Raw genomic sequence first — 20,419 nt, 5'->3', positions numbered from 1 at the left:
CAGCTCATGAAAGCCAAAATGAAAATGTGTTGATTCCAGCAAAGACCTTATTCCACACCCTTCATCCTTTGCTCTTTTTTTTAAACCTTATTAATATCCTATCCATCCTCCAAAGCCTAATACATATGATACCTCTTCTATAAAGCCTTTCCTGGCATATTCCAACCTTAACTGATCCTAACTAGTTGTTAGTGCCTTCTCCCTGAACAAATTAAGTTGCATTCCCTTACCTATTTACTTATTTGTATCTTCCCTCCCCAACCCACTGTAGGAGGGCAGGAACTGAGTATTGATTTTGGACCTAGTAGATACTTAACAAATGCTAGTTGAGTTGTATTGGATGGCATGGGATGGGATGGGACTGGGCTGGACTGGAATGAAATGAAGGATTAGGTTAGACTGACTAGATGAGATTAGGTTGGATTGTTTCCAGTATATGAAGAATTGGTTGATTGGTTATTGTCCTTTGTTCTCAAAGAGGACCCAAATGACATCATTATGTTAGAGTCAAGTCACAGTGTGTCTGACTGTGGCTGATCAGACCAATATGAGCTTGGAATGCTCTACCACAGGTCAGGCACAAATAGTCCATGTGAACATTTGAGGTGGGTTCTCTAAATTTGCACATCTCATGTTTCTTTTGGGCTACTTCAATTCTGCTTTGCTCATAGAGCACAGCACATTCTCTAATGGGGGAATGCCATGCAGAGAGGTCCTGTGCTAGTATCTCCCATGTCACACAGTGAATTCCAAAGTTCTTAAGAGAGACCTTGAGAGTGTCCTTGTATCACTTCTTCTGACAACCACGTGAACACTTGCCCCGTGTGAGTTCTCCATAAAATAATCTCTTTGGTAAGTGAACATTTTGCATTCGAACAACATGGCCAACCCATCAGAGTTGCACTCTTTGAAGTAGAGTTTGAATGCTTGGCAGTTTATTTCAAGAAAGGACCTCAGTGTCTGGTATCTTATCCTACCTAGTGATCTTTAGAATCTTCCTAAGACAATTCAAATAGAAGTGATTCAGTTTCCTGGCATGGCACTAGTATACTGTCCAGATTTTCACAGGCATACAACAATGAAGTCAACACAATAGCTCTACAGACCTTCAGTTTGGTAATCAGTCAAACACATCTTCACTTCCACACTTTTTCCAGAGCCTCCCAAACACTAAGACAGCTCTAGAAAGACATGCATCACCCACATTATTGATGTGTACGTCCCTGGAAAGTTCACCACAAAGATAGGTGAACTTATCCACAGCAATCAAAACTTCTCCATTTGCTGTGACCAATGGCTCCACAAACGGACGGTGTAATGGTGGCTGATGGAACACCCATTTTCTTGGTGTCAATTGTTAAGCCAATGTTATCACAAGCAGCAGAAAATCAATTCATACTTTGTTGCATCTCAGCTTCAGAGGTTGTATTGAGCACATAATCATCTGCCAACAGAAAATCATGCAGCAACATTCCTTCCACTTTGGTCTTGACTTGTAGCCTTTTCATGTTGAAGAATTTACCCTCAGTGTGGTAGCTGCCCTTGATGCTGTGTTCATCCTCACTGAAGGCATTCAACCACATGGCTGAAAACATCATGCTAAAAAGCATGGGAGCAAGCACACAGCCTTGTTTCATTCCGCTGGTAACTGAGAAAGCACAAGAGTATTGTCCATTATCCAGAACCTGGGCAAGCCTCTGTCACGAAATTGACATACAGTGCTGATGAACTTCTCTGGGCAACCAAATTTTAACATAATTTTCTATAAGCTCTCATGACTGATAGTATCTAAGGGCACAACTGAAAATAGTGAGTGGAGACTCCAATGAGAAAAGCTTCACCTCAACATCTTAACTCTTTGATGTGACTAAGGGGTGAATGAGGGTAAAGAATCCAAGAAAATACCAAAGTTCTGAACACGGAAACATAAACAGACCATAGTGCTATGGGCAACAAGAGTGGAGAAGAGATAAGCATCTGTGCTGGATAATTTAAGGAGTCATTTGCCTAAAGGCAGGGGCTCAAATCAGATGAGATCTCAAGATCCCTTCCTATTCAACAATTCAGTGATTCTCAGCAGGATTAATTTGCCCTAGATCATCAAAATCACCAGAACATATAAGAAAAGTGATGAGAGCCAGCTTTCCCAAGTTCCATACAATAGCCAAGGCTGGGCCCCCTCCTTTTGCACAACAACAACGACAATCACATAATAAGACTCAGATGGAACTGAACTCTCACCCATGTCACTGCTCTCTCTGCCAGTCCAATTTTCCAAATCCATACAAATTTCCATGTTTAACCTAGTGCTGATTTGCTGACATTCATTTTCTATCTTCAAAGAGAGAGAGCGTATATAAATTTTAGAATATGATAAAAGTAGCAAGTGCCTCTAGCCATTCATATCCAAAAGGACAATTTCTAATGAAGGGAGACAGGGTGGTAGAGTAAAAAGAACAGGAACTGGAGTCCAAGACCTAGGTTCAAACCCTACTCTCACCACCTATCTGATGTGGCTAAGTCACACACTCTCTGTTTTTGTTTCATCATCTATAAAAAGAGAGGATTGAACTAGATGACCCCTGAAAGTTCCTTATAGCTCTATAGCCATGATTTTAAAGGCACAAACTTTTAAGAAGGGGAATGGTCTGCTTACCATGAAATAATGCAAGAGTTTACTAAAAGTCAGAAGATAATGGAACCATATTTGATCTAGTTGTGAATATATGCTTATTTCTGCATATATTACAAATTTCCCTAATTCTGAAGCTGAAAGTCTACTTTTTCAGGAATTAGAAAGGGAACACACATCCAGTATTTAACTAATTTAGAATTCCAACTCTCTACCCAAACTAAGTGGCAACCAAGCAAAGGAAGATGTAGTATTTGTTTTCATGAATACCTCTGAAGTTGTAGGATCAGGCATTCAGATAAAATTCTTTCTTGTTCAACTGTTTCAGTTGTGTCCAACTCTTCATGATGTCATTTGGGGGTTTTTTGGCAAAAATTGGCAAAAAAAAAAAAGAGTGGTTTGCCATCTCCTTCTCCAGCTCATTTTCCAGATGAGAAAACTGAGGCAAACAGGGTTAAGTAGCTTGGCCAGGGTCACACAGCTAGTAAATGTCTAAGGCCATATTTGAATTCAGGAAAAGGATGCTTCCTGACTTCAGGTCAAATCCTTTCTTATTCTTATCAAATGACAATTATGGTTTTGCATTTGGTTATCAATATGGTTAAAATAAAGTAAATATCTCTTAACATGGATATGAACTAACTGGATACATCACATATAGCAAACATATTTTAAGTTGATGCCCTTTGAGAAGCTGTGACAAAAAGCCACCATCAAAGGAACTTGGGGTAAACACAATCCATCTAATCTAGACTTCTATGGAGAAATTATCAACCTTTCAGGTCTTCATTTTTTTCAACTATAAAATGATAGGATCAGAGAAGATTATTTCTAAGCTCTCTTCCAATTCTAAAAATTGCGTTTGATAAATTGAGGTGAGAAGAAATAATGAGAAAGTTGATATTTACCATGTGCTATACAGCAGATGCAAACCCATTCATTCAGGATTTCATTCCCCAAGAGGTTGGTACTTGGATGTAAGGGATTTCCACAATGAAATACTCCTGCACAAGACTCTAGGGAAATGAAGTCTTAATCTTCTGGTTTGCATAATCTATACAACACACTGAAATGTATAGGCTTGCCATGCAAAACCCTGTATGTCTCTCTTACTTGTAAAATAGAAGCAAAGGAATCCTGAGTCATCAAAAGAAAAAAAGCAAATGAGACACGGTCAAAGACCATGGGAGAAATATGAACACTGTCATGTATAAAATAGATTACACTTGTTCAGTTTTGCCCTGATGGTTAAAGGTGGAAGTTAGGGAAAGATTTAAAGAAGATGTAAAGAAAGACTTCTTTAGAATTTCAGATATCCAAAAATGTCTGAAAGTGAAATGAGTTGTCTTGGAAAGTCATCGATTCTCCATCTCTAGAGATCACAAAGCAGGAATTGGAAGTTATTGGAGATATTTTCAAGGTCATTTCCATTCCATCAGAGGTCAGACTAACATTCCATCCAGCTCTGAGTTTCTTCTGTTCTACAAGACCATCAAGCCAAATTTTCATTCTGTTCATGGAATGATGACTTAAAGCTTCCAAAGATCGTAAGAAAGGAATTACTCATCCAAAATTAAAAGCATAATAATAATCTGACATTGCTCCACCCAAAACCATTTTGGAGATAACAACCAACCTAGGGGCAACCACCCACCTACGGAAATGGACACAGTAAAATGATTTGCTAGTTATGAAAACAAAAAAGCATCCAATTAGGTTAACTTGCTGAATAGGCAAGCAGTGTTTTACTCTTGGTAGGCACAATTCAGGCAGAAACACCCTAAGGAATTGGCTATAAAATAAACGAACCAAATCATTTCCAACACCCATTTGGACTTTTGGACTACACAAGAAGGCTCTGCACACTCACTCCGTCAGCCATGTCTCTTTGCCTTTCCAGCGGTCCCAGGAGATCTTGCTCCCGGCCCACAACAGGCTCTGTCAGACTCTCTAGTGGAGGGTCAGTCTTTGGGAGCGGAAATGGGGTGCCTGGCATTGGAAGCGGCTTTTCTTGTGCTTTTGGGAGCAGCTCCACTGGAGGGAATAGTAGCACTTCCTGTGCTAGCTTCTTGGGGAGCGAAGGAGGGCTTCTCTCCGGCAATGAAAAGGTGACCATGCAGAACCTTAATGACCGTCTGGCTTCTTACCTGGATAATGTGCGTGCTCTGGAAGAGGCAAATGCTGATCTGGAGGAGAAGATCAAGGGGTGGTATGAGCAATTTGGTCCTGGATCTTGCCGGGGTCTCGATCATGACTATAGCCGATACTTACCAATAATTGAAGATCTTAAGAATCAGGTAAGAAAAGAATTTGGAGTGATTTTTATGAGCCTCTGGTGTAAAGAAAAGAGGGGTGAATTTAGACTCAGAGGACCTTGGATTCAAATCCCCTCTAATATTTATTATCTTTATTATAATACTTAACTTCTCAAGGTCTCACATTCCCCATCTTTAAATATGAGCAAATTGAGACAGTTTGATATAGTGAAGACATTACTGGACCTGGAGTCAGGAAATTGGAATTGGAATCCAGCCTTGGACATTAGTATTGTTACTTTGGGAAAGTCATTAAACTTTTTCTTTGAAACTCAGTTTCCCTGTCTGTAAAAAAAAATGGCAGAGGGATAATAACAGGACCTACCTGGAAGAATTATTTTGAGGATCAAGTGAAATTTTATATATGTACATGCATGCATACATATATATATATACATTTATATATACACGTAGTGTTTTTCAAACTTCAAAGCACTATGTAGGTGTAACTATAACTTCCCTTCCAATTAATGAAATAATAAATGATTATTGAATTCAGTTGAGTTGATTTCCAACCCTAAATCAATAATCCTATTATTCTGTATTTCAGAATATAGTTAGCCATAGTATCTAACCAGAAAAGTGTTTTGGGAGGCAGGATTCTAAAAATAAGTTAATGCCCTTTTTTGTTCAATTGTTTTTTTCAGTCCTGTCTGCCTCTTTATGGCTCCATTTCTTGCCAAGATACTGGAATGGTTTGCCATTTCTTTCTTCAGCTCATTTTATAGATAAGGAGAAAAAAAAAGGAAAAAAAAAAAAACATGGTTAATTGACTTCCCAGGGTCGCAGAGTTAGTAGGTGTGTCTGAGGCTGGATTTGAACTCACAAAGATGAGTCTTCCTGACAACAGGGCCAGCACTTTATCCATTGTACCATCTAAGTTCCCTTGGTACCCTTAGTAAAATTTAAAAACAAACCAGGAAACTTTGATACATCAAGTTTAACTGCTTTTTTGTCAATCTAAATTGATTAACCCATCATGAAAATGTCTCCTAGTGATCACAGGCCGTTATTCTAATTTTCATCATTATTTTAATCATTTTAACACATGAATGGAAGAGGGAGAAAGAGAAAATAGAATTTTACAGGATTAGAAGGACTGGAGGGGCTGGCGTTTGCACCAATAGAAGGAATGTCCACATTGATGTGAACCTGAGCACTCCTTCCATTTTCAATTCAAGAAGGGGAAAAACTATAAAATTTTAAATAATTGTCCATACAACAACATTGTCAGGATGTTGTCAACTTTCCTATTTCTAGATCATTACTTCTACCACCAGCAATGCCAGTGCTGTCCTACAGATCGATAATGCCAGGCTTACAGCTGATGACTTCAGACTGAAGTAAGTGTGGGGAAAAGATATTCAGTAGTAACAGAAGTCATCAAAGTTAATCATCTTGGTGATCCTTTCATTAAATATTTCTGGCTGCATTGTTTCCAAATTTTACAAAAGTTAAAATTTACAATGAATGCAAAGTTAGGATACTCATGGGATAATCGTAGGATCTTAGAATCATGGGTTTGCCTTAGAGACTATGAAGTCCAATTCTTTCATTTAAAAAAAAATAAGTTAAACATAAAAATAAAATCAAACCCAAAAAACATTTGTTAGGCAACTACTATGTGCCAGGTACTATGTTAAGCATTGGGGATACATACAAAAAGAGGTAAAAGACAGGCCCAGCCCTCAAGGAGCTCATAATCTAAAAGAGAGACACGTAACTTGTTTGAGCCTCAATTTCCTCATCTGTAATAGGGGAATTGGACTTGGTGCTCCCTAGGGCATACTCACTAGCTCAAAACATATGATCCTATAAGAAGCAGAAGTAAGGAGACAATGTGTGTCAGCATTATCAGAGAAGTGCAATCTGTGGTAAATAGTCAATCATATTCACTGGCTTTGGGGGGGAAAGGGGCAACTCTAAACCCTAAGGCAGCACATTCATCTTTATAAAAACTCCCGTAATTGGAAATCTCAGGACATGGCTACCAAAAGTACAGGATGTCAGCCTTGGATCCCTTTTCTTTTGTAGTTAAGAGTTTCCCCAATCTATCCCAATGTAACATAAATTCTTTCATGCTTACTCATTAAGGTTTGAAAGTGAGCTGGCTTTTCATCAAAATGTGGAAGCTGATGTTAATGGGCTGCGAAGAGTCATGGATGAGCTGACTCTGTGCCGTACAGACCTGGAGATTCAGTATGAAACTCTAAATGAGGAGCTGACTTACCTCAAGAAAAACCATAAAGAGGTAGGAATTCAGTTTCCTAACTACCTCCTCCACCTAAAAAGACAAACTACCCATAGTGAAATATAGTGTAAACTAGCTTTCTGATATTATGGAAATGCTACTGACCTGTTGTCCTTAGGGTATAAACTGGTAATGGTTTGGGGAAGCAGTATAATACAGGGAAAAAACATTGGATTTAATATTGGGAGGACCTGTGTTCAGATCCCCCTCTGCCCTCACTACCACTTACTCCCTTGGTGGACTTGGTCAATTAACTTCCCTTCTCTGGACTTTTGGTTTCTTCATCTATAAAAAAAAAAAAAAAAGTGGGGAGGAGGATAAGGATTAGATGACTTCTGAGATCTATTCTAGCTCTGAATCTATGGTCCCATGATCCTATTCAGTGGATGGATCATTGTTTTATTCACCTAGTCCCTCATGTGACTCAGGGTTTCTGTTTACCAAAAGAAAAGCAATAGTTAGAGCTTGAAGTTCACAACTTTGGCTGAGAGAACAAAAATGAATAACCTGCATGTGGGATAGACCTTTGTTCTTATTAGCACTGTGCTCTCATCTACCAAACTACTTAGTCACAGAAAGGATGAACTTAACAAAAGACACTTCATTAGAACATTGAACACGAATTCCTAGATCACATTGGGAGTTTTGGAAAATTGAAATATATGTAATATTGCTTTCTTATCATGTCATACTTTGGAAAAATAACTTTAAGGAGCTGTGATTACAAAGTATTAAGAATTACTTTTAAACTAGAGTAAAGAAACCCATACATTCCAAAGAGGGTTGCTTCCATGTACTTAATGTGCCACAGGATTGAAAAATATTTCCAAAGATTATTCAATCCTATGGCACATTATTTTGAATAGTAGCAGTAATGGGAAAACCTCATCTTGTGGGAATGGGTTTGATTTGGGGAAATATCAAAAATTCATTGGGAGCTAAGTCTCCAACCAAGGTGGGTAATTAATCAGAGCAGCAATATTCTTCATCAAGAATAAAATGTAACTGTAAAACAATGAATGTATTTTTTTCCCTTTCAACAAATACACAAGAACTTATGCAAGCAAAGGTATGACGTTGTTCAAAACAACCCCACCAAGACTGCTGTTTTGTAGTTGTTTCATTCTCTTCATGATCCCATTTGATGTTTTCCTGCCAAAGGTACTGGAACAGTTTGCCCTTTCCTTTTCATGCTCACTTTAGAGATGAAGAAATGGAGGCAAACAGGGTTAAGTGACTTGCCCAGGGTCACACAGCTAATATGTGTCTGAGGCTGGATTTGAACTCAGAGTCTTCCCGACTCTAGGCCCAGCACTCCATCTAGTGTGCCACCCAGCTACCTGTGGTCCATCTCAGTACCCTGAGATACTTCACACTTATTCCGATGACATCACCATTACTCCAAACATTTTGGAAACTGCTTTTAAAAATAGCTTTCATGCCAATTAATGAATGAATCTCATTTTTAGTCATGCTACAAATCTATTTGAAGATAGCACTATTACTGGTGTTATTTCTCACACCTTCAGTTACCATTTTTTTTATAATAATGTCTTTCACCTCTGTTCTGCAAAAACCACATCCTTCATCCTAATTAGTGTGACCCAATTGCATTCAAGTGGTGAATAGCTTAAAATGAATTTAGGTTTTAGCTGGGGAATAGATTTCAGTCTGTTTTTGCAAAGAATTGATTACTTTTTTAAGAAGTTGTGCTCTGGAAAAAATAATTTGTATAATCTATGACCAATTTATTTCAGAGTTATTCACATTCCAAACATCAACAATGCAGAGATTTCTTAAACTTGGGCTTTAGCTGGCATCATAATAGCTAGCATTTATATAGTGTTTTAAGGTTTGCAAAGTGCTTCATAAATATTATCTCATTTACATCAGCACCAGTCACTGACTAAGGTAAAGTATGGTTGAAGGAATGTGGTATGTTAACCTGTACACAAGGAAATTAAGGGAAGGAATGATAATGGCCTTGGAATACCTGAATGGGTTCTCTTATGGCAAAGAACTCTGAAGGATATACCTCTGCATATATAATATGTGTAGTGGAGATATAGAGAATAAACATAACATCAGAGAAAAGAGAAGGGAAGTTGGAAGACTCGAGTTCTAGTCCTGACTCATGCTATTGAGCAGTGTGACTTGGACCAAGTAACATCAACGCTACTGATGGTAAATAATACGTATATAGTGCTTCGTTATTCAAAGTGTTTGTATATTACTTTATTTGATCTTCATGACCATCTCAGGACATAGGCACTATTGGTATTCCAATTGTACTGATAGGGAAACTGAGGTACAGAAAGTTTAAGTAATTTGTCCAGGGTCCCCCAGCTAGTCAATGTTTGAGGCAGGATTCGAACTCGATCTTCCTGTGTCTTGGTCCCGCACTGCGTCACCTCGCTGCCCCTTCACACCTAGGTGCCTCATATTGTCTCCATGTCTGAGAGAAATGTCTTTCTGTTTCTAGGAGATGCAAGCTCTCCAGTGCGCTGCTGGAGGAAACGTGAACGTGGAGATGAACGCAGCCCCAGGAGTGGATCTGACCCTTCTGCTGAACAACATGAGGGCGGAGTACGAGGACCTGGCTGAGCAGAACCGCAGGGACGCTGAAGCCTGGTTCAATGAAAAGGTTCCTGTAGTGGGAGGTTTTAAAAATGTATCTGGGGCCCTGATAAGAGGCACAGAACTAAGATTTGGCTGCCTTTCCCTTGGTGTTTCAGAGCGCATCTCTGCAGCAGCAGATCTCGGATGACGTTGGCGCCACGACCTCAGCGCGGAGTGAACTGACCGAAATGAAACGAACCCTTCAGACCTTAGAAATTGAGCTTCAGTCCCTCCTAGCTACGGTAGGACATGGAAGACTGCGGCCTCCGCGATCACTTTCAGGGTTCTCATTAGCTGGGCAAGCGGCAGCAGTAGTCGCAGTGGGCTGGGCAGGCTTACCTAACGGAGAGTGGCACGCACACCTGAGAGGAGGTGACTGCTGCTGCCACCCTGTGAATAGGACAGCCAGAGGATCAAGCATCCCCACAGGGTTGCTGTCCTACCTTCTAAATTATCCCTGGGCTATAAAGCTCTGATCATCCCTCCCTAGGTCTGGCTTTCACCACTTTTATATCCCTTGAAAATCAGCTTTGGAAAAAAAAATCCGACTGGAGAGGATCTTTCTTCTTCCTTTTCTCCCCACTCCAATCGATCTTTGGCACATATATTAATCATGCTCAAAATCCTTGGGTGACTCTCAGTTGCCTACTAAATAAATACAGATTCTTTAAACCCTAACTATCTAGTGCCACCTTGCTTTGCGGTTGTAGCTTATATTTACTCCCCACAATGTACCCTAATTGAGTGCTTTCCACTGTTTTCTTAAGTCTCAATTGCCCCTCTCAAGCCTTTCTTGACTTTTTCCTACCTTGCATTAGCAGTTTTCTTGTGACTTTCCTATGTACTCATCTGGTTGTTTCATATTATATAGGTTTTTATCTGTTTGATATCCTCCCCTCCCACTGTAGTAAAAAGCTTTTGATTGGCAGTTCCACAAAAGCAGTGACCCTGACCACTGACTTTTTTGTAACCCTCCAGATTGTAACAGTGCTCAGCACAAAATCATACTTTTTAAATCAAATTGAAAGCACAGTTCCTCACAATCTGTATACACAGATAGAGGAGGGATCTGTGATTTCCTCAGCACAGGGTGAGAACTCTGTCTACCAAAGCATACCACAACCATCTATAACCTGACAGAGCAATCACTGGGAGTTTTCTGAAGCATGTAGAGATTACGCAATTTTCCAACAGAAAAATATGAGATGAAGCAATCGATAGCCTTAAACTTGTGCAGCAAGCTCTATTTTTTTCAGTGGAGAGAAAGGTGTTGCATCTCATGCTTAATGAAATTTTCTTGATCTTGTTGTTCAATCACCTCTAACCCTCTGCGATCCCATTTGAGGTTTTCTTGGCAAAGAGACTGGAGTGGTTTGTCATTTCCTTCTCCAGCTCATTTTGTTGATGAGGAAACTGAGGCAAACAGGGTTAAGTGATTTGCCTAGTCACACAACTAGTAGGTGTGCGCCACCTAGCTGTCCTGTAACAGATCTAAATAAGCCTATTCCAAAATGAGACAACGGTAAAAATGTTAAATTTGGAGTGAGAGCACCCAAATTCAAATTTCAGCTCTGCTACTGTCTCTGTGATGTTGACAAAATCATCTAGCCCCTCAGGGACTCAGAGGCCTCATCTGTTAAATAAGGCATATGAATTAGATGACCTCTGAGGTCCCTTTCAGCTCTAAATCTATGCCCCTTTGGTCCCTAGAATGTAGTTGTTATTTGTTCCTTTGTCCTCTAGAATGTATATAAACGATGGCAAGCCTGGGAGACCTTAGAGTTCAGCTACAGAGCAGAGGCAAAGGCCAGGAGTGCTTAGAATGCACGAGGGCATCTACCCCACAAGAGCCCTGTTCACCACCAGTCTCTACTAAAACCATCTTCTATTGTCAGAGGTTCTTGGCAACTGAGAAACCAGTGTTTTGTTTTGGTTTGGTTTGGTTTGGTTTTCACATGAGCTGTTGAAATGTCATAAAATATTTGGGGTTTGACAAATTGCAGCAAGCCTAATTTAAAACACTGACCTCAAAATTAAGGATTTTACATCTCATAATTCCTACGAGGCACTGTCAGATCCTTAATTTGGACCTGGGTTCAGATCTCTGGTTTTGCTATTTAATTTCTGTGACTGTAAGTAAGACATTTTACTCCTTTCAGCCTCAGTTTCCTCAAATCTGAAATGAGTGGGGTGGAGCAGATGGCCTCCCAGATCCCTTTCTGTTCTATCTACATCCATGATCCTATAATCTCATGATCTTGATAACTGATTTACATGCATGTCCATATGAAATCCCAAAGGCTTGCTCAAAGTTCTCAGTAGAAGAATGCCACAACTCTATGAATCTGAGTAAATTTCTGTACATTCTTATGTTTGTCTGTCACAGAAACACTCTCTTGAATGCTCACTTTCTGAGACAGAAGGGAACTACTGCGTACAGCTCTCACAAATTCAGGCCCAGATTGGGGCCCTGGAGGAACAACTGCAGCAGGTCAGGACTGAGACTGAGGGCCAGAAGCTGGAGTATGAACAGCTCCTGCATATCAAGGTGTCTCTGGAGAAGGAGATCGAAACCTACTGCCTCCTGATCGATGGAGATGAAGGGTAGGTAGCAAGGTGGACCAGTGGGCCTGGAGTCAGGAAGATCTGAGTTTAAATCTGGCCTCAGACACTTAGAAGCTATGCAACTCTGGGCAAGTCACTAAACTGCTATCTGACTCAGTTTCCTCATCTTTACAATGGGAATAATAATAGCACCCACCTCCCAGGGTTGCTACGAGGATCAAATGAAATCGTATTTGCATAGCACTTAGCAGAGTGCTTGGCATACAGTAAGTGCTTAAAAAATACCTGTTTCCTCCCTTCCTAAGTAAAGCAAACTATACATAAGACAAAATATGCTGAATTTGGTATGAACCTGGATGCTTAGAAAGTGAATGAGGATAAACTATCCAAAGAAAAATATGAAAGAGGATACTAAGAGTAGCTAGGTAGCACAGTGGATAGAGCACTGGCCCTTTAGTCAGGAGGTCCTGAGTTCAAATACGGCCTCAGACACTTACTAGCTGTGTGACCCTGGCCAAGTCACTTAACCCAAAAAAATGTGATGCTTAAAAAGACAGACGCTTAACAGAACAGATCTACTTTTTCATAGCAGAAAAGTTTTTTTTAATGGTATAATTTCATTCGGTGGCTTAGTTTTTTTCCAATAGTTTAATATACTAGATGAATTCTCACCAAAGTTCTTAAGAAAATCTAATAGTAAGAGGCAGCAGAGAGTGCTGGACCTGGAGTCAGGAAAGCCTGAGTTCAAATCCCATCTCTGATATATAAGTGACTGCTAGACCATGGATGAGGCACTTAACTTCTCAGGCCCTCCCTTCCACCCTTGCCAAGCAACTCTCAAAAATGACGTTACTTTGATCTTCTAACTTTATCTTAGAGATAGAAGGGACATTAGAGGAAATGAGTCCAACCCTTTCATTTTATAAATGAGGAAACTAAGATTTAGAGGTTATGACTTGCCCAAGGTCACACAGCTAGTAATAAATGAATGGAAAAATTAATTACTATGTACCAGGCAGGGAGCTAGGTATAGAGATATCAGAAAAAAAAGACAGCCCCTGCTTTTAAGGAGCTCAAATTCTAGTCAGGGAAGACAACATGTAGGAGAGTTAAACTGTAGGGAGGAAGGAGAGAGCTAGAAGTCTTAAGTGCCAGTTTCAGATGGACCTGGGAATCACAGGGGCATCTGCCCTTCAGGAGTTCCCTGCTCCCATTGGGAAGGCAAGAGTGGGTCTGTGAGTCAGAACAGAGGGGGAGGCACTGTTTAGTCAAGAAAGGAAAAGGAGGCATTGGCAGAAAGTTGAGGATGGGTTCTAAGGAAAGTGGGGCCTCAGATGGAGCCATCTAGGTACCCGTAGATAGAATCTCAGGAGGCTTTCCCATGGAGGGGAGGAGGGGAGGGGCATAGAAGGAGAGAAGTGAGACTCCAGTTAATACGTGTCTATAGTGGGTGTTGAATCCCAGTCATCCTGACTCCAGGTCCAGGACCCTACACACTACATATCATACTACCTTCATAGGCAGAGAGATGAGTTTCCACTCTGAAAGTTTCCCAAGCCAAAGAAATGAGAGACAGAAAGAGAGAATAAGAATGAATCAAGGGTCCAGTGAGTCAATAGAAGCCAGGACATTTTGTCATCACCAGGGAGAGGCCTCAAGTTCAAGCCTTCTAAGGAATGGTTGAAAGAACTGAGGATGAGAGAAGACCTAAAGAGCAAGTGATAGCTGTCCAAACATCTGAAGGGTTATCATGTCAAAGATGGACTCCATTTAATATATTTGACTCCAGAAGATAAAACAAGGGATGCTGGGCTCAGGTTACAACAAAGTAAATTTAAACTCAATATCAGGAAAAACTTCCTAACAGTTAGAACCTTCCCAAAGTGGAAAGAGCAGCCCTAGGCAGAGCAAGGCCCCCCTTCTTGAAGATCCAAGTACAAGCTGGATGCCTGCTTCTCTGGTGAGCAGTAGAGGGACTCTTTTTTCAAGAATGGGTTGGGCTACATGACTCCTGAGATCCTTTCTGAGTCTAGGATTTTGTCCCTGAGCCTCTCCCCTTTATGATGTACTCATCCACCCTCTACCCCCACAGAGCTTGCAAGTCTGGAGGTTACAAGTCTAAAGATCATGGATCTGGAAATCTGGGAAGTCAAGCTAAAGGTAACTGGAATAAAATTCTGTTTCTAAACTATACTTATTGAATTATAATCTGCCTTCCAAGTCACACCCCTGTGCCCAGATCCTTCCAGATTCTAAGCTCCCTGAGGATAGGAACTGCCCTTCATTTTATTACAGTTTTCCTAATATCTAGCCCAGTATCTTGCCCACAGAAGAGGCTAAATATATGTTTAATTAAACTTAAAATGGAAATATTTAGATTGTAATAATTGGACTAAAATATCATATGTAACATGTAATATTACATATTACATCGAAACTAAAATATAATAAGCTATTATGATAAATACATTAATTTAACAATAAATTCATAATTAAATAATGAATATATTATAACAAATATTAATAGAATGTCTTTAGAAATTTATGACAAATAATTATGCTTCCCCAAAGTAGCATGTGTCCATCATTTTAATTGACCAAACATTAATGAAAAGCTAAGTCTCTCTAATGTTTTAAGGTTTGCAATGCAAACTACAGGATCCTGTAAGGCAGGTAGTATACATTTTATCATCCCCGTTTTATAGATCGAGAAACTAAGGCTCAAGCAGACTAAGATTAAAGTCTCACAGTTAATAAGTATCAAAGCCACACCTTCTGGTAACAACATGGTGCTTTGCACATGTTTTCATTAATTTTTTTACACATTTTTTCATCAGTTCATTCATTCATTCTGGTTCCCAGACCAGTGTTCTTTCTATTATGTCCCATTTGGTATGAGGTGTCCCTAATGGTGACACAAAGATATGACCAGAAGTATCAGTGTCTCCCATGTAATACCTTGGATTTGTATGATATGGAATCCAATTAACTGATATGTTTCACTGCTTGTATGTATTTTGCTTCTTCTTAATTTTTAAAGTTTTATCATTGTCACTTGGTTTTTCAAAGTAGTTATTTCTCCTTAACATGCCCATTACTCCTTCATACCTCCCCAACCACCACCATTGGATCCTTCCTTCTAACAAAGGGAAAAAAGCCAACCAATACATCAACCATGTCTGAAAGCAAATACCACATTCCTCACCCATACTCCAGCACCTCTCTGCTGAGGGGAGAAAGGTATATTTCATTAACAACTCTCCAAGATGAAGAATGTTCATAACAACATATCAGAGTTCAACTGTCTTTTAGTCAATGTGGTATTAAAGGCGATGTGACATTAGTGGATGGATAGCTCTCAGGGCCAGAAAGGGAAGATGGAAAGAAAAGAAAAAAAATGTGGGGCGGCTAGATGGAGCAGTGGATGGAGTGCTGGGCCTGGAATAAGAAAGATTCACCTTTCTGAGTTAAAACCAGCCTCAGAGATAAACTAGCTGTGTGACCCTGGGCAAGTCACTTAACCCTGTTTGCTTCAGTTTCCTGATCTGTAAAACAAGCTGGCAGAGGAGATGGCAAACCATTCCAGTATCTTTGCCAAGAAAACCCCAATTGAGGTCACAAAGAGTCAGACAAGACTGAAAAACAACTCAACAGCAACAATGTGCCAGGCACATATGATCTCAGTTGATTCTCACAACTCTGTGAGGAAGGTGCTATTATTAACCCCATTTTACAAGTGAAAAAATTGAGGCAAACAGAGGTTAAGTGACTTGCGCAGGGTCACACAGCAAGTGAGTGTCTGTGATCATGTTTTAACTCAGGTTTCCCTGACTACAGCCCCAGTGCTCTCTCCACTGCCTCTGCACCACGTAGAGGATCTGGATTCAAATCTCCCTCCAATACATACTAACTGTGTGATCCTAAACAGGGTATTTATTCTCTCAGTGGGCCAGACAGCTCTCTAAGATTATGTTACCAAGAAATGGGTCACTAATCTGTACATAAGGATTTCTAAGGGCCACATATTAACTTAGTTTTAAAGTTTAATATTATCTATGTTTTATTAGATTTTCATTTATTTTGTTAAATATTTCCCAATTATATTTTAATCTGGTTGGGGCACTCTGATGAGTGCCAAATGGGGCCTTCAGGCTGGGTATTTGACATCTCTGATTTCCATTACTGAAGATCTTCCACGTATTGTTCCCTTGCTCTTACTCGCTTCATTCTGTATCACGTCTTCCCTTGATTTTCTGAATTCCTCATCTTTCTTTCTCATAGAGCAATGACATTTCATTCCATCCCCACACCACACTTTGTTCAGCCATCCCCCAATCTGTGGGCACTCATGGTGTTTCCATAAAGAGTGCTGCTAGGCATATCTCCTCATATATACAGAGCCTTTCTTTCTCACATCACCCTTCTTGGAGCACACACCCAGTACTGGGATCACTGGGTCATGGGATCCCTCGTGCATTTCCAAACTTCTAAAGGTTTCTTTTCCATTTCCTCCCCAGAGCCAGGTAAAGCCATTGTGGTGAAAAAGCTTGAGGAAATTGACCAGCGAAGCAAAGTCCTCACTACCAGGCTCCAATCTCTGGAAGAGAAGGCTCCAAGCAATTAAGAAGATATAAGTAGAGCAGAGGGTCTCATGCTTAGTGCCTTTAGAGAAGAGGAATTGAGAAATTATCTGGATATATAAGCAGCTCTAAGAAGAGAAAAAAAATGTAGTTTTTCCTTTTAGTTCCTGAAATGTACCTTCTTTCTGTGCAATAGGTGTGGCCAAGTTTGTTTAGCCATACACACAGACACACACACACACACACACACACACACACACACACACATTCATATAAGGTAGCATCATCTGGCATAACATCATTTGAAATGGCATCACCTACAACTGTGTCATCAATGTAGGCCAAGGATGATGACAACTACTCAACCTGACCTCATCTGTTGGGATTTCTTAGTACTCAATAAACTTTCTCCCTCTTGCAAGTTATCTTTGGTGCCTTTTGTTATTTTATCTCCAAAATTTATAGTTATAACATACATAGCATGAGGTAGTGGAGGCATGTCTTTGCATCCAGGATGACCTAGTTTCAAGTCCCATCTCTGACGAATTCTGGCTTTAGGCCCCTGGGACATCTCTTAATCTCTCAGTGCTGGAGGCCGGTGCTGTCAAACTGAAATAGAAAAGGGGGCCATTACACAGGTTCACACTACCAGGATAGGGCAGCTAGATTACACAGTGAATAGAGCACTGGGTCTAGAATCAGGAAGACCTGAGTTCAGATATGACCTCAGACACTGACTACCTGTGTGACCCTGGGCAAATCACTTAACTTCTGTTTGCCTTAATCTATGGGAGAAGGAAATGGCAAACTACTTCAGTGTCTTTGCCAAGAAAACCCCATAGACCATCAGGATTATGAAGAATCAGACATGACTGAACAACAATGGGAGTCATTGATTTGTACATAAAGGATAATTGCCAGCAGCATATTGTCAGTTTTACATGTAACATTATCTATATTTTATTGAATTTTTATTTATTTGGTTAAATATTTCCCAATTACATTTTAATATGGTTCAGGTGCAATGAGCCATATAGGTTTTCAGCAGGTATATTTTGACACCTCTAACTCTCTAAAATTACAAATGGCAAAGAAGGTACCAAACTGTCTTGAAAGAGGGAGTTGCCCCAATCAGAACTCCCCATACCATTGATATAATAGGCCCAGTCCCCAACATATGCAAGCACATCATTGTTTTTCATTTGTATGAAATCATTATGAACAATTTACATGTTTTCACCAATATCATTCTGAGACTCTCCCTCTCAATAATTACAAGTAAAAACAATTCAGTAAAAATAAATATGTTTCTATTCAAAGTCTCCCCCTTATTGAGCATGGTTTGGCACTTTAAAAAGAGATGTTTCCCTGAAGTTTTCCCCATGGAATCTCAAGTTTGGAAGGAAATTTTCAAGTCATACAGTCAGTCAACCCATCTTCCTATATCCCCTTGAAAATATCCATGACAAGGAGTCTCAATTTCTTTCATAATAACAAGAAAACTTTTTTTATTAGAGGATTTATTTATTGGTTGATTGGTTTTTCTCTGGCCCTGTGATTTCATAGTATAAAGGAATATATGTCTGGTGAGGAAACTTCCTTTATCAATGTAGATCGGCCACAGTTCTGTGACTTAGAGCCTTAGGAATTTGTCTGGGTTAAGGAACTTGCTTAGGGTCACCAAGATGTGTCAGAGGCAAGACTTGAATTCAGGTCTTCCCAACTCCAATGGCCACTCTCTAACCATTATACCATACTGCCTATCAAGGTTCTGAAAGTACTTTTCACTAAAGCAGAAAAAATGCTATACTTCCCAAGATAGTTACATGAGTTCTCAAAATAGAAAACATACGATATGGACAGAGAAATCTAAATACACACTGCAAATGTAAGTAAAAACAAGTCTTATTCAATCCTTTGGGATCCATGCTATGATGAGCATTCATTGAACTTGTCAAGCACCTATGTGCCAGGAATTTTGCTATGTGCTTTACAAGTATTACCTCATTTGATCCTCTTGGAGGAAAGTACTATTACGATTATCTCTTTTTACAGTTGAGGAAACCAAGGCAAATAGAGGTTAAGTGATTTGCCCAGGATTACACAGTAAGGGGCTAAGGCCGTACTAGAACTTAGGTCTTTCTGATTCCAGAACCAGTGCTCTATCCACTAAGCCACCTCACTGCCTTTCTAAGAAGGAAATTTGGAATTTACCACATGTTATACAGTTATCCCTTCCACATCAATATTTTCCCCATTGTGGTTTCACTATATCACAAGCTGGCAAAAGAAATTAAATAGGAATTTTGGAGGAGTTTTGCAGAAGCCACAGATGACATGCAAAGATCAGCAGACAACATGTCTTGGCAGAATTCGTCAGAGATGGGACTTAGAAACTCAGAAATACATAAAATATACATATAATATTTTATAATATCAATGTATCTTATCTTTTAATACCAAAATAATTCAAACTTCTCCAGTACAAAGTGGAGTCCAAGAAATTTTACACAGATTTTCCAAATGGTGGGAGCACCTAACCTCCAAGATGTAGAAGGGAAAACTGTACAGTATTGATGACAGACAACATGACATAGTGACTGGAAGACTGGATTTGGAGTCAAGGAGTCCAGGTCCAAGTCTTGTCCCTGATACACACTACCTGAATGGAAAATGACCATTGACAAATCACTTCCTGTGTCAGGGTCCCTGAGAATGCCCTAAACCTATTAAATGACAGATGTTGCTAGTCTGTATTACCAGAGAAAGTTTTGATATTAGGAGCTTCCAATCCTGATGAAATCACAGATTTGACCCACCAAAATCACCCAACAATGCTTCATTAGCAGTACTAATGAATTTTGAGTTCACTTGTTGGATTTAACTGGGCAAAGAAAGGATTGAGTTCTTAAACTTTTTTATGTCTTCAACCCCCGCGCTATTTTAAATGCATAAAATAAAATAATAGGCTCACAAAGGAAGCCAATTGTATTGAATTACAGTTGTGAAAATATTTTTAAAAGCAAATTTACAGAGCCCAAGCTAATAACTCCTTTCTAAATGAAGCAGTCAATTTTCTTTTTTGAGAGGAAAATAAGGTTTATTGAAAGAATGTGGAAAACAAAATACAGTACAAAGCAGAATCCTTAGAAAAGAAAAAGAACCTCTCTCAAACACCCTCAAAAATTCCCAGTCACTTATAGTCCCCCTTACTGTATTTTTATATGAAAAAAATTAATATTTATTTTCTAAAATTTTGAGTTCCAAATTCTCCCCTTTCTCCTCCCTCACTCCCACTCCCAAGAAGGCAATCACTATGTTATTGATTATATGTGAAAGCAGCCAATTTTCAAGGGGATGATGGATCACAGATTTAGCACAGGAAGGAATCTTAGAGGTGATCTAGTCCCACTCTCTCATTTTACAGAGGAAGAAACTGAGACTCAGAGAATCAAGA

General features: G+C 39.6%; 1 protein-coding gene across 1 annotated transcript; it reads left to right on the top strand.

The window, feature by feature from the left end:
• The first annotated feature begins 4,512 nt into the window (after window positions 1-4,512).
• On the top strand, window positions 4,513-17,387 carry KRT25 (keratin 25). Its single transcript, XM_072646378.1, has 8 exons — window positions 4,513-4,929; window positions 6,208-6,290; window positions 7,042-7,198; window positions 9,681-9,842; window positions 9,934-10,059; window positions 12,204-12,421; window positions 14,475-14,542; window positions 16,900-17,387. The coding sequence occupies exons 1-8, from the start codon at window positions 4,513-4,515 to the stop codon at window positions 17,004-17,006; spliced, it is 1,338 nt and encodes a 445-aa protein (XP_072502479.1). The 3' UTR covers window positions 17,007-17,387.
• Window positions 17,388-20,419: the final 3,032 nt, after the last annotated feature.

The sequence above is a fragment of the Notamacropus eugenii genome, chromosome 2 (assembly GCF_028372415.1).
Source record: "Notamacropus eugenii isolate mMacEug1 chromosome 2, mMacEug1.pri_v2, whole genome shotgun sequence".
Taxonomy (NCBI): domain Eukaryota; kingdom Metazoa; phylum Chordata; class Mammalia; order Diprotodontia; family Macropodidae; genus Notamacropus; species Notamacropus eugenii.
The sequence above is the reverse complement of the archived record's forward strand: the minus strand, read 5'-3'. Positions and strand labels throughout refer to the sequence as shown.